Raw genomic sequence first — 12,476 nt, forward strand, 5'->3', positions numbered from 1 at the left:
TCAGAATTTTAAAGGGCTTAAGGTTCTTTCAATCGAGTTTCTTTTATAGGCGTAGAGTCTTAATGTTTTTAGTATTTAGTTAGACCAGGTTATCAGACAGGTATTTACAAGTAGGGGAACAATAGGTATCAATATTCTTCAAATATTGGGTTTGATTAGTGGTTAGTTTAGTTTATAAGTACAACAAAATCGTTTTCATTTTAGCAACAAACTCTTCAGTATTTTATATAATGGGATGAGTATTTTAGAACAATATAGATTCGAAGCTTAAATGAAAATGAAATCTATAATTAAAAAAGAATGGTGTTATTTAAATGCTTTCGAATTAAATATTATTAATAAAGAATTCGACAAATAAGAATCATTTTATTTAATTATTTTATAAATAGGTTATACATAATTAAAGATATTGTTTTAATATTATATTAACTTTTTCAATTTATTTATCAATTTTAAAATAATAAGTAATTAATAGTTTAGTAATAATGTTCAAGTGCTTACAAATATGCTTTCAGAATTCGAATACGAATTGAGTACTACAATTAGATATAATTATTAATAATAGGCTATAAAGCTTCTAGATATTCTTTCGAAATAGGTGGGCAATCTTTTCAAAGTTGTAAATATTATAATAGAGTAAGAAATGTTTTATTTTTGTTAGTCAATTAATTATTACTATAATAGTATTGAAATTAATACTTTTGGATAGGTATATAATAAAATTTATTAAGATATTTTATTAAACTCTTTATAAAATTGGGAATGAATGGAGAACTTCTTTTTAGTCTCTATAGTTTGGGGCGGTATAATGACAATTATAATAATTATAAATCTATTATATAATGTAATTATAATATTTAGGTTAGTAATAATCTTGGGATAGTAATTTAAAGGTTTAAGTACAATGTGAGTAACCAGTAGTAAGAGATTCGTAGTACAGATGGAGTAAGTGGGTTTTTAGGGGGTTGTAGTTAGGAATGTATAATTTTCCTTAGTAATATAGTAGGTTGTTATTCTTAGTATATTCAATAAAAGTGATTTTCAAGTATTTCAGGGATCCTTTTTATAAGGATTTTAGAATAGATTTGAGTATAGAATCAACTTGATAACCTTTATAGAATAAGGTAAATAGATTGTTAAAAAGATTTAAAAAAGTTTTTGAATTTTTTATTAATATTGTAGGGTTAGATGTAGATATAATAAATAAAATAGTAGGTTCTATAACATTATTATTTTCTAGTAAAGTTATTTTAGTATTAAAGTGTAAATAATTAATAATATCAATAGGATTGAAGTTTTTTTAATTATAAGTAATTATAGTAAATTACATTTTTTTAATAATTTTGATTTCAATCGAAGTAATAATAATAAAAAACAAATCAGACTCTAGATTTTCTTATTTCAAAATAGTATAATTTTAATATAAAAAACATTCATCTCTTTTTTTAAAGAGATCTTCTAATCTTTTAGTTAATGTATTGGGTTTAATATCTAGCTTTTCGGGGCGATAAGTAATTCGGAAATTAAATCGGGATAGGAATTCGAATTAATAGGCTTGACAACAATTTAGTAACTTTGTTGTAATAAAATACTCTAAATTTCTATGATTAATGATTACCCGGATTAATGACACAGTACCTTCTAATTTGGGACGCTATTCCTCGAAATAATGAATAATAGTTAGCAATTCTTTATTATAAATTTTATAATTATATTCGATTATTGAATATTTTTTAAAGAAAAATGTAATAGGTTTTAATATCCCTTTATTATTATATTGAAAAAGGACTTTAACAGATACATAATCAAAGGCATCGGTTTTCAAAATCACCTCTTTCTTTTAATCAAAAGAAGTTAGAATAAAAGCTTCAATAAACACTCTCTTTAATCAATCGAATACATCTTAATAAACAGAACTCCATAGGAATAGAACATTCTTTCTAATCAGGTTTATTATCAAATTGATTATCTTTAAAAAGTCTCTAATAAATTATTAATAAAAATTTGTAAACCTAATAAATACTTAAATATTAATTATAATAATAAATAATCTCCAATTTATAATTGTTCAGATTTTCTCTAAATCCATTTAAATATTATCTTTTTTTATAATAAAATCTAAAAACTTGGTTTTGGATTTCAGAAATTTATACTTCTCGAATTTAACAAATAGACTGACTTCTCTTAATACCTATAAAACCTTTTGAATTGTTACGACAGACATCACATGACACATCCGCGTGTCACGTGAGGGAGCCTTGGGGAGCTGCGGGCTCCAGGAGCATACGGATCCCAGGGGCTCCAGAGGACGAAGGTCTATATAACAGAATGAGTTTCATTATAATATGGAGCTTCGTGCTCAAGAACAATCATTAGTTCCATTACTATAGTTACGAGAATTGCAACCAGTTACCAACCTTATTGAATTCCTACTTGAAGTTTAGTCTAAACCACCTCGAGAGATCTCTAGCCACTTCCACGTGACCCTAGAGGCAGCTCCCGTAACATGAATATAATAAATATATTCCTTCCAGATTTGATTATATATTAGGATATTGTTTAGGTAAGCAGTACAGAATACATTTAGGTATTCTTATAGGGAATTGTTAATATACCTTTAAAAGATTATAGATACTTTTATTAGTCTGAATAGTATAATTAAAGATTCAAATAGATTAAATCAAATATAAAATACAATCAGGTATTCTTATTCTTCTTTTATTCTTATATTATTAAAGATAGAAATGATATCAATCTTATTAAAATATTTTATTCTTTTCAAATTGTTTAAGGATTCTTTTGTTAGTAGTAGGGGATATTAATTTTTAATAAACAAATTATTTAGGATATAATAGTTTATATAAAATTGAAGGTTTTTATTAGCTTTCTTAATAAACAAAATAGGTGATATAATAGAAAAAAAGCTTGATCGAATAAATCCTTTCTTAAGATTTTCCTTTAATTATTGTTTTAGAGCTTTTAGTTTAATATAGGATATAGAATATAAAGTATTAAATGATAGAATAGTTTCTTTTTAAAATCAAATCTTGTGATTGTAGGATCGATGAGGGGGTAGCTTTTTTATATTCTTTAGAAAAAAGATATCTTTTTAATTTCAAAACTTGGGTAATAGGTTTTATAAATTGAATTCTTTTTTCTTATTTAAAATGTTATTAATCTGTTTTATTAATATTTGGAATATTTTGTATTTCTAATAAATATAAATCTAATAAACTTTTAAGGAAATTATAGCTATATTTTGATTTTTTAATTCCTCAAGATAAATTAATAAATATACAGATTGAGTTTTTGAAAAAATATTAGATAGAGCTTTAATATGAGATAAATAGTATAGGGTGTTATAAAAGTTATAACAAAATGAACTATCGAATTAAAACGAATTAATTATAAAGTCAATATATGAATTATACTTTTTAAGTTAGGTTATTTTTAGTATAATAGAGTAATAAACTAATTTGATTATATATAGAGTAATCTTCTTTTTGATATGATTATTGATTTTAAATTCTATATGAATATAGAATATAATTCGATTTTCTAATAAAAATTTTCTATCGAATTTTATAACTTTGAAAATAATAGATAGTTATTATATAAATATTTTCTAGGATAATATTTAGCTTTAACTAATGAAAGTAATTCCTTTATATTTATTATTGATTATAATATAGATTAGAAGATCTTTTTTTCCTATAAACAATTTGATAAATAGAATTATAAAATTCACATAATTATTCAATTCATTTTTTAATGAAAGGTTATAAATAATAGCAGTAAATAGATAAAAATTATGTAAAGAATTGTTCTAATTATAATTTAAATTAGGTATATTTTGTTTCTCAAACCAATCAAATTGATTAATAAGTGAAAAGAAAAATGAGGTTAAGGAATATATAAAGTCCTAACCTTTTAAAGAGTTATTCAATACAGGACTATTTCTAATAGGATTGATTGTAATAGTGATAACTTAGAACTAAATATTAGAGTATAAATAATTACGAATTAAATAATTAGTAGAATTGTAATAATAGTATTTGCCATATTCTTTTTATAATGAATTGTTATTAGCAATTTGTTATTAAAAACTAAGATCTATTAGATCTTCAGTAAAAACAAATAAGAAAGTTATTTTTCAGTCATAAATTGAAATGAAAACAAAAATGTAAACAAATTGAGACAGAATAATAATCAGACGGCTATACTTTAGATATCTATAACGATTCTTTAGCTTCTAATAGAACATAATATAAGCATCGGTATTATACATTAGTAGTTCAATAATAATAATCTGATCTATCAATTTATTAAATAGATTTTGTTTTAGTAGGACAATTAGAATTATATCATTATTGGTTATTCCTATTTCTAATATTAGTTATTGAAATTCGATATAAAATGTATGGAATAATTAATTCTTTTGCTATAGGGATATCAATTGTTTTCAAACTTTTATAATCTTATTTACATTTCTATAAGCTTGTTTTAGGATATCTAGTAGATTAGTATAATCTTTTAGATAAATGAATTCTTCTTTTATATTATATGGGCGGATTTGTGAGGTGACGGTTTCAATAAGTCTTTCGGTAATATAGGATAGGTGGGCGTGGGTGGTATTAAAGTGATTGGAATTAGCATACATTTTATTCTGAATCTAATCTATAAAATGGTTGAGGTCGAATTTAATATTATCGAATGGGGCAGAATCGAGAAGCTTCTTACTTAACTGAGTTTTAATAAGAAACAAAGTCAATATAATTATAAATTCGATGGGGGTTTTATATCACAGTATGGAATCATATAATAGATTGGTCCTATCGGATAGAATCAAAATAAACGTTTATACTAAAGTCCAAATGAGCTAAAACCCAATCAGACTAACTCACTTATAAAAATTCCATATATCTTCAATTTGAAAGATTTTATATTATAACTCTTCAAACTACATCTTAATCCTAAAATCTAAACCTATTACCTGAATCATTATAACTTTATTATATTAAAGCAAAGTTACTAAAGTCTTATTCTTGCCTACCAGCCCCGTGATATTTGAAGGAATACAATTTTAATACAAATGAAGGTAACAAATATAGATTTAGTAAGGCGGTCGAGTAGGCAGGCATTCTATATGACAATCTGTTCTTGTAATGTAGTTTGAATACGTTCCTTGATTAATATCTTGGAAAGTTCTTATTCGAGTGATCAATTAATCTTTTTTAGCTTGGTATAATATGTAGATGCTGACTGAAAATACTAGTATTAGGTTTGGGGATCTTTAGATACAAAAACACTAAAAACTAAGGTATCTTCAGGCTAATTGGGCAAGTGTGGAATGGGTATTATAAAAACAATATTTATAGGATCGAAATTATGTAGTATTATAAGGCTGGTAGATAAGAATAAGGCTTTAATAACTTTGTTTTAATATAACAAAGTTATAATGATTTAGGTAATAGATTTAGATTTTAAGATTAAGATATAGTTCAAAGAATTATAATACAAAATCTTCTAAATTAAAGATATATAGAATTTTTATAAGCAAACTAGCTCGATCGGGTTTTAGCTTATTTGAGTTTTAGTGTAAGTACTTATTTTGGTCCTATCCGATAGGACCAACCTATCACGTAATTCCACACCATAACATTTTTAACCTATTAATATCTCTATCAATATATAATCTAATTTAATAAAAATTTGAATATATATTTTTTAAACTATTTTAAACTTATTTTAAAAAATTTAGATTTTTAGGATTTTTTTATATTGAAATTCAAACCTTTAAAATATTGATTTTTTAATTTATATAAAAATCATATAACGTAACGTATGGGGAACTCGGACATATGGGGAACTCGGACACTTTTTCAATTATTCTACACGCGATCTTGTTCTACGAGCCACACAATCCTCCAATTCCAATTCCGAATCACTTGAACTATTCTCTAGCTCTTCTTCTTCAATCTCTTCTTCTGATTCTTCAATTGGGCGTTTGCGTGGCCGTCCTCGTGGCTTTTTCTCCTTCGGTTTTTCCTCCGCCTCACGTACCATTTTCAATACTTCCTTAGTACTAAAGACAAATTGACCTTGTAATTTGACTCTTTTGCCTTTAGTTCTTTTCTTTCGAGTCTCAATTACCTCCTGAGCATCAGAGAGCTGTTTCCGAAGTAGGGCTATCTCAGCATTTTGAGATTCTACAAGCCTAGTCATTCTCTTGGCATATCGACGAGTTGGCGATGCAGGAGAACCACTGCTTGCTAGAGCTGTATTAAAGATCTGATTTGCTTGCCTTAGTTCTGTTCCATCTGGAGGAGAACTCCTGAGTATAGACAAGTCTAGGTCTTGATTGGGGGTTCTCATTTGTGGAGTAGAAGGTTGCTGGGAGGAGTTAAATGGTAATGAATCGAGTACTTTTCGTGGGGCAAAAGGTACTAAACCAGCTCCTCTCCAGCCAGCTTTAATATTAGAAGAATTCAATGCTTTTTTTCTAATATTTTGAAAGAGTTCTACCCATTCAGCTCTTTGGATTCGCTTTACACCAGCTCGAGAATATCGATCGACCTCTAAAGCATGATATCGTTTCATTGGCCCATACACCGCAATATCAAGTGGCTGAAGCAAGTGAGAGCAATGAGGAGGTAATATAAGTAAATCAATATCATTATCTATACAGAAAGCAATAAAGCTACCTGTAATATGGCTTGAATGGCCATCCATGATCAAAAGTCGAGGTCGGTCACCTGACACTTTCTTGGATTCTGGTTCGAAAACCCTTTTTAACCATTCTAATCCATGGCTATTTGAGGTCCATCCATTTGTACTAGTAGAGAACTGCCAGCTTTGAGGTGTGTCCTTTGGAATCCATGCAGAATTCGTATTCTGAGCCTTGAAAATGACCATAGGTGATAGAGCATTTCCAGCTGCATTGACACATTCAAATGCAGTTATCCATTCTTGCTTGCCAGCTGTAACTTTCCAATTCGATTTCTGAGTAGAATCGACTATAATGCGCGTACTTTGAGTACTTCCAACTCCAAATCCGGTTTCATCCATATTATACATATCATCTAAGTCAACTACCCCACTTTCCGACCACCCCCTCTTTTCGACCACCTCAAAAACCACACCGCTTTGAGTAATTATAAAATTTATACTTTGAATAACTCAACAATGCTTTAATCAATTGATTTGAAATTTTGATATTATTATAATTGTGATATGAAGAATAGATATACCGAAGAAGATATCGCAGAGGCTCTTAGAGCGATTACAAATGGAGCAAGCATACGAAGAGCTAGCTTGGATTATGGTGTTCCACGTACCACACTTCACGATCGAATATATGGTGGAGTTTCGCATCAAAAAGGCGCCCAAATACTTCAAAAGTTATCTCCAATTCAGGAGAATCGACTAGCAGAATGGATATTAGTACAGGAAGCTCTTGGTACTAGCCCTACACATCGTCAAATCAGAGAGATGGCAGAGCACCTCCTTATTGTACGAGGGGAGGATCCCTCACTTGGAAAGAAATGGATACATAGCTTTTTTCGAAGGCATCCTAATATTGGAACTAAGAAGCAACATCAAATCGATTCTGCACGAGTTTCAGGTGCTACATCTGATATTATTAAGAAGTGGTTCCGGAACCTCGCAATCCCTGAAATCAAGGCTATTAAGCCGGCCAACAGATGGAATATGGATGAAGCAGGTATAATGGAGGGTCAGGGTCTTAATGGACTAGTAGTAGGAAGCACTGATCGAAGATTTATTCAAAAAAAGCAACCTGGATCTCGAATTTGGACCTCTTTTATAGAATGCATTTCAGCCAATGGAAAAAGCATTACTCCCCTTGTAATATATAAGGGAAAATCAGTTCAACAACAATGGTTTCCAACAGATTTGACTCTATTCAAGGGTTGGAACTTTACCGCTACAGAAAATGGATGGACTACAGATGCTACAGCTTTAGAATGGCTGAAAAAGATCTATATCCCTCAAACTACCCCTATTCAGCCGGAAAATTCAAGACTCCTCATTTTGGACGGACACGGAAGCCATGAAACTACAGCATTTATGTTAGAATGCTTTAATAACAACATATATCTCTTACTTCTCCCACCACATACGTCACACGTACTACAACCACTCGATTTATCTGTGTTCTCACCCCTAAAAAGTGCATATCGAATCGAACTTAATAAATTAAGTCTATTATCCGATTCCTCACCAATTGGAAAGCGCAATTTCCTTTCTTGCTATCAGAAGGCTAGAATAGAAGGTTTAACTATTCAAAATATCAAGTCTGGGTGGCAAGCTAGTGGTCTTTGGCCCAAAAATATGGCTAAACCTCTTATGAGTCGACTTTTGCTTGAAAATAGCAATAGAGAGGTTTTATCACTTAATCCTGAATCTGATGATGATCCTATTCTTCAATGGAATATATATTCATCGTTTATTCAATGGAAAACCCCTCAAAAAGGAGCCGATATCAGAAAATATAGAGATATAATGATTCAAGAGAAGGAGATCGATTTGCCAACACGAAGATTACTATTTCGCAAGATTATAAAAGGATTCGATGCTAAGGATTATGAACTCTTAGAGGCAGAGAATAAGATTAGAAAGCTAGAATATCAATTAGATGAAGCATTACCTAGAAAAAGGCGAAAGGTTGTGGTATCTCCAAATTCGAAGTTCGCAGGGATTAGAGCTATAAGGCGTACACAAATTGAAGCTGGAGATCGTGAAGATGAGGTAGATGATAGCTCTAGTGCTATAGAAAGTGATTCTACAGGCGATTTCATTGAAGTTCAATAGTTATTGAGTTATTAAAGTTTTAAGTGTAGATAATATGAATTTTTTAGGTGGTCGGAAACAGGGGGTGGTCGGAAAGTGGGGTAGTTGACTTATGTCAATCGATGCCGGAGAAAGCTCCTTTACTTTTGCTCTGACTTCTAGCTTCGAGCCCGAGCCTTTAGTCATCATAGTTAGAATTACAACTACAACGATCTATTTTCTACCCGTGGCTGGTTCTGCGTTGGGATTAGTCACAGCGTATATTTATAATTCACTAGGAACTACCGTTTATTTATCTGGAAGTGTCACCCAGATATTTTCCGAGGCTCAATCCACCAACCTTAGAACGCTTACTGCACCAACAAACACCACCACATCGTTAGTCGAAAGATTAACAGGTTCATCAAGCACTCCATCAACCATCACTTTGATCCCAATCTGAGTTCAAGCTGGAGGATTTTATTAGTCTCCAGTTCTAATACCCACACTATTGCCTATCGAGATTCCATCTCTCCCGGAGTTTCCTCCAATTCCAAACCTACCTTGCTTCAAATTCCTTGACATTTTCTCTATTGATTGTCCTCCTGATATATCTGAATCGACAAGTACATTTAAAAGTGGCAAATTAGTGGAGCCTACCTACACCTCAAATTGTGGAAGCCCTTGTACAGCCAATTTTCATACAACTGGAACTCCTACCTCCACCGAAAGTGCGACAGAAACAGCAAAAAAATATTGGGTCTCTTGTGATTCTAGTACTTGCGTTACCACTAGTTCTAATACGATTACTGGGTACGCTGTTGAGCCTAGTATTACCACTTTCACGGCAACAGATTATTATCCGCTTATCGCACTACCAACAAGTGATGATGAAGAATCAGATGAAGATCGAACAATCACTCCAATTTGGACTGTGATACAAACTACTATTTCAGAACGTGTCTATATTGGGGTCCTTACACACTGTTACCTCGGGATCGATAACTGTAAATGTAGTTGGATGTAGTGTTCCAGCAGTCGTGACTCCATCTGCTATGGTACTTGGGGGACTTACGGCTACCTTATATCCTCTGGCTGTTGCATCTTCTGCATCCATCACTGCCCCTGGCTATGGAACCAATCCATTAACACCCACAAGCACAGTTGCCCCAGTGAAAAGTACTACCACTTCATTGTTACCAATTCCAACACAAAGCGATCCCCATGATAACCCAGCATATTGTTTTAGACAGCATAGTGATAGGGACTATGTACCCTTCAATATCACAGGGGAGCAAGAAGTTCTGTATTCCATTTGTAATCAAGGCAATACTCTTTCAGCTAGTGGTCCTGCCTTTACATATGTGTACACGAATCCAACAGGTGTTGATGTCATCGCACAAGTAAATTAGGCTCCTGATCAATCCGGATGTAGTCCTGAGGATGGCTGGACATTCGGATCTGAATCAGATATCTGTGAAGCACATTTCGATTACAACGTCTCTATTTGCGATGACGAGAGCATTGATGATAATTATGGTAGCGCTTATATTTGGAATGGCCCCTTTGGATGCATTGAATAGATGATTTATGCGGTCAAAAGTGGATCGGGAAGTGGTAGTTGTAGCTGCTCTGAGGATTGATGTACTCCGGATAGTCCGGCATGTTGTGCTGATGGAACTTGTGATAATACACGAAAATCAGTTATGAATCATATTACTCTTATCAAGACCTTTTGCGCCTTCATAGCCTAGCTCGGTTGCGACCCATCCAGGGACCATAACAACGGCATTTAGCCAGTCGTTCTTAACATGGATTCGAACAGTAAGCCAGTTAACAGCAGCCTTTGTTGGTCCATATGCAGCATTCCTGATTGGAGGTTGATGTCTATCGATAAATTAACACCAGAAATTAACACTATGGCTAGAATGTGTTTACACTTACGCAATTGCCCCGGCCGGAGAGCCCACAGGCGTGAAATAGGATCCTTTGATTTTTGCAACAAAGGTCATGCTGCTTGGTATATCGATATATAGCAATGAAAATTAGGCTCTATGTGGGCTTTCAGGTCCGATATCTTGAGATCAGCTACTGTTGGCCAGACATACGAAACGCCTACGTTTGTAATAACGATATCGATGTGTTGGATGTTATGCTGGTCCTGGAGTTCTTGGACGACGTCAAATGCATCTTGTTCGATCGAGTCATCAATTTTGACGACAATTACTGTCAAAAGTCAGACTTATTCTTAATGTTTGGAGATCATTCAAAAACTGATTAGGAAGTCCTATATTGTGCCTCTTCATTGCAAGTCCTAACCAGCGGAAGGTAAACCCAGTATACTTACAACCACTCCCGGAGCCTTTCGGCAAATCGGCGAGCTTTTTCGAAATCTTATGGGATGTATCACGAGTTGCCGCAATCACTATGTGATTCGGTAATGCTAAGAAGCGTTCTAGAAGTCCTTTACCTAAGCGCCGATTTGCACCAGTTATCAAAACTATGGTTGGTAACATTTTGAGGAAGTGAATTTCTAGGTACAAGTCGATTTATCGTACCGAAGAAGTAAGAGGAGTATGTTGGTTGAATATATCTCATTTTTGACGGGAGTGTTATGAGAACATCTTATAAAGTGTGAACTTCATCACAGTTGATGAATTAATTTCGGATTATAGATGTATTGATTGCACATCAAGGAAATATAAATCCACTCTCGATGATATATCTAGTGAGCTGTTAGCCGACAAGACCAATGATAGAAGCAAGAGCATGGATTGTTTTCAAGAACATCTGCCGTGCACGGTCAACATTCCGACGAGACGACGGAAATATGGGATCCAGGGGTGGGATAGCTACTCGTCAACCGCGCATCGATCAATTTACTGAATGAATCCTTCAGAAATATACTCAAATACTTTGGTTGATTAGATAAACATGCTATCCTTGAAGTCAATGCTTTCAAATCATCTCTATACTAGCCATCCTAAGGGTTCTAAGATAATAGTTTTATCTTTCACCCAGTCAATTTTGTGCCACATTATATTTAGACCCTGTCACGTTTAATTGGGACTAGCTCACGTCTTCAAACCGTCTTCAACATCACGTGCCAAATTTTCCTTTCAACCTCATCATTAGCAGTTATGGAGTCATGACAGATGTGATCAATTCAAGCTTTCTATAAATATTCTTCCATCTAGATACACGACTCGGATATCTCATACAATCTTTGGTGACACCGAGTATTCCTGGAGATTGTTGATCATTCCGATGCTACAGCGATCAAGAGACATTGCACATAATCTTCCTCTGTTACGCAAAGGTCTAGTGTCGGAGTACACGCCAGCCTCCACGATAATAATTGTTCTTTCAGCTTAGCAATTAAAGATTTCAGGATGTTTACCTGTTATTTAAATTTATTTCCCGCAACTGCCGTCACTTGAGTAGTCACTGAGTAGTACTGCATAATAAAATCGTGATTTTCGTTCATTGTCTCGCACTTCAGAATCTAATGATGTCAAGCGATAAAGATTTCGATCACTTTCCCGAGAAACAATCAATTCCGAGCCAAGCTTTTCGGAAGCTACTTAGGTATAAGTATCAACGTCGAGGACTTTAAAAGAAGTTTATCATTCCAAATACCTTGACGTTTCTGAATTTCCTCCACAATAAAAAGATCACTTTACAGA

At 32.6% G+C, this 12,476-nt stretch overlaps 3 protein-coding genes across 3 annotated transcripts; 2 read left to right on the forward strand and 1 right to left on the reverse strand.

Moving 5' to 3' along the window:
- Positions 1-7,233: 7,233 nt before the first annotated feature.
- Positions 7,234-8,832, forward strand: EAF01_010803 (uncharacterized protein; the record flags this gene model as incomplete). The annotated part of the gene is made up of 1 exon (XM_038919060.1): positions 7,234-8,832. The coding sequence occupies one exon, from the start codon at positions 7,234-7,236 to the stop codon at positions 8,830-8,832; it is 1,599 nt and encodes a 532-aa protein (XP_038765343.1).
- A 1,013-nt stretch (positions 8,833-9,845) lies between these two features.
- On the forward strand, positions 9,846-10,202 carry EAF01_010804 (uncharacterized protein; the record flags this gene model as incomplete). The annotated part of the gene is made up of 1 exon (XM_038919061.1): positions 9,846-10,202. The coding sequence occupies one exon, from the start codon at positions 9,846-9,848 to the stop codon at positions 10,200-10,202; it is 357 nt and encodes a 118-aa protein (XP_038765344.1).
- A 288-nt stretch (positions 10,203-10,490) lies between these two features.
- On the reverse strand, positions 10,491-11,306 carry EAF01_010805 (uncharacterized protein; the record flags this gene model as incomplete). The annotated part of the gene is made up of 4 exons (XM_038919062.1): positions 10,491-10,677; positions 10,735-10,806; positions 10,899-11,016; positions 11,138-11,306. 4 exons carry the CDS (start codon positions 11,304-11,306, stop codon positions 10,491-10,493), a joined length of 546 nt encoding a protein of 181 aa, XP_038765345.1.
- Positions 11,307-12,476: the final 1,170 nt, after the last annotated feature.

This window comes from Botrytis porri (assembly GCF_014898465.1).
Source record: "Botrytis porri strain MUCL 3234 chromosome Unknown BPOR_018, whole genome shotgun sequence".
Lineage (NCBI taxonomy): Eukaryota > Fungi > Ascomycota > Leotiomycetes > Helotiales > Sclerotiniaceae > Botrytis > Botrytis porri.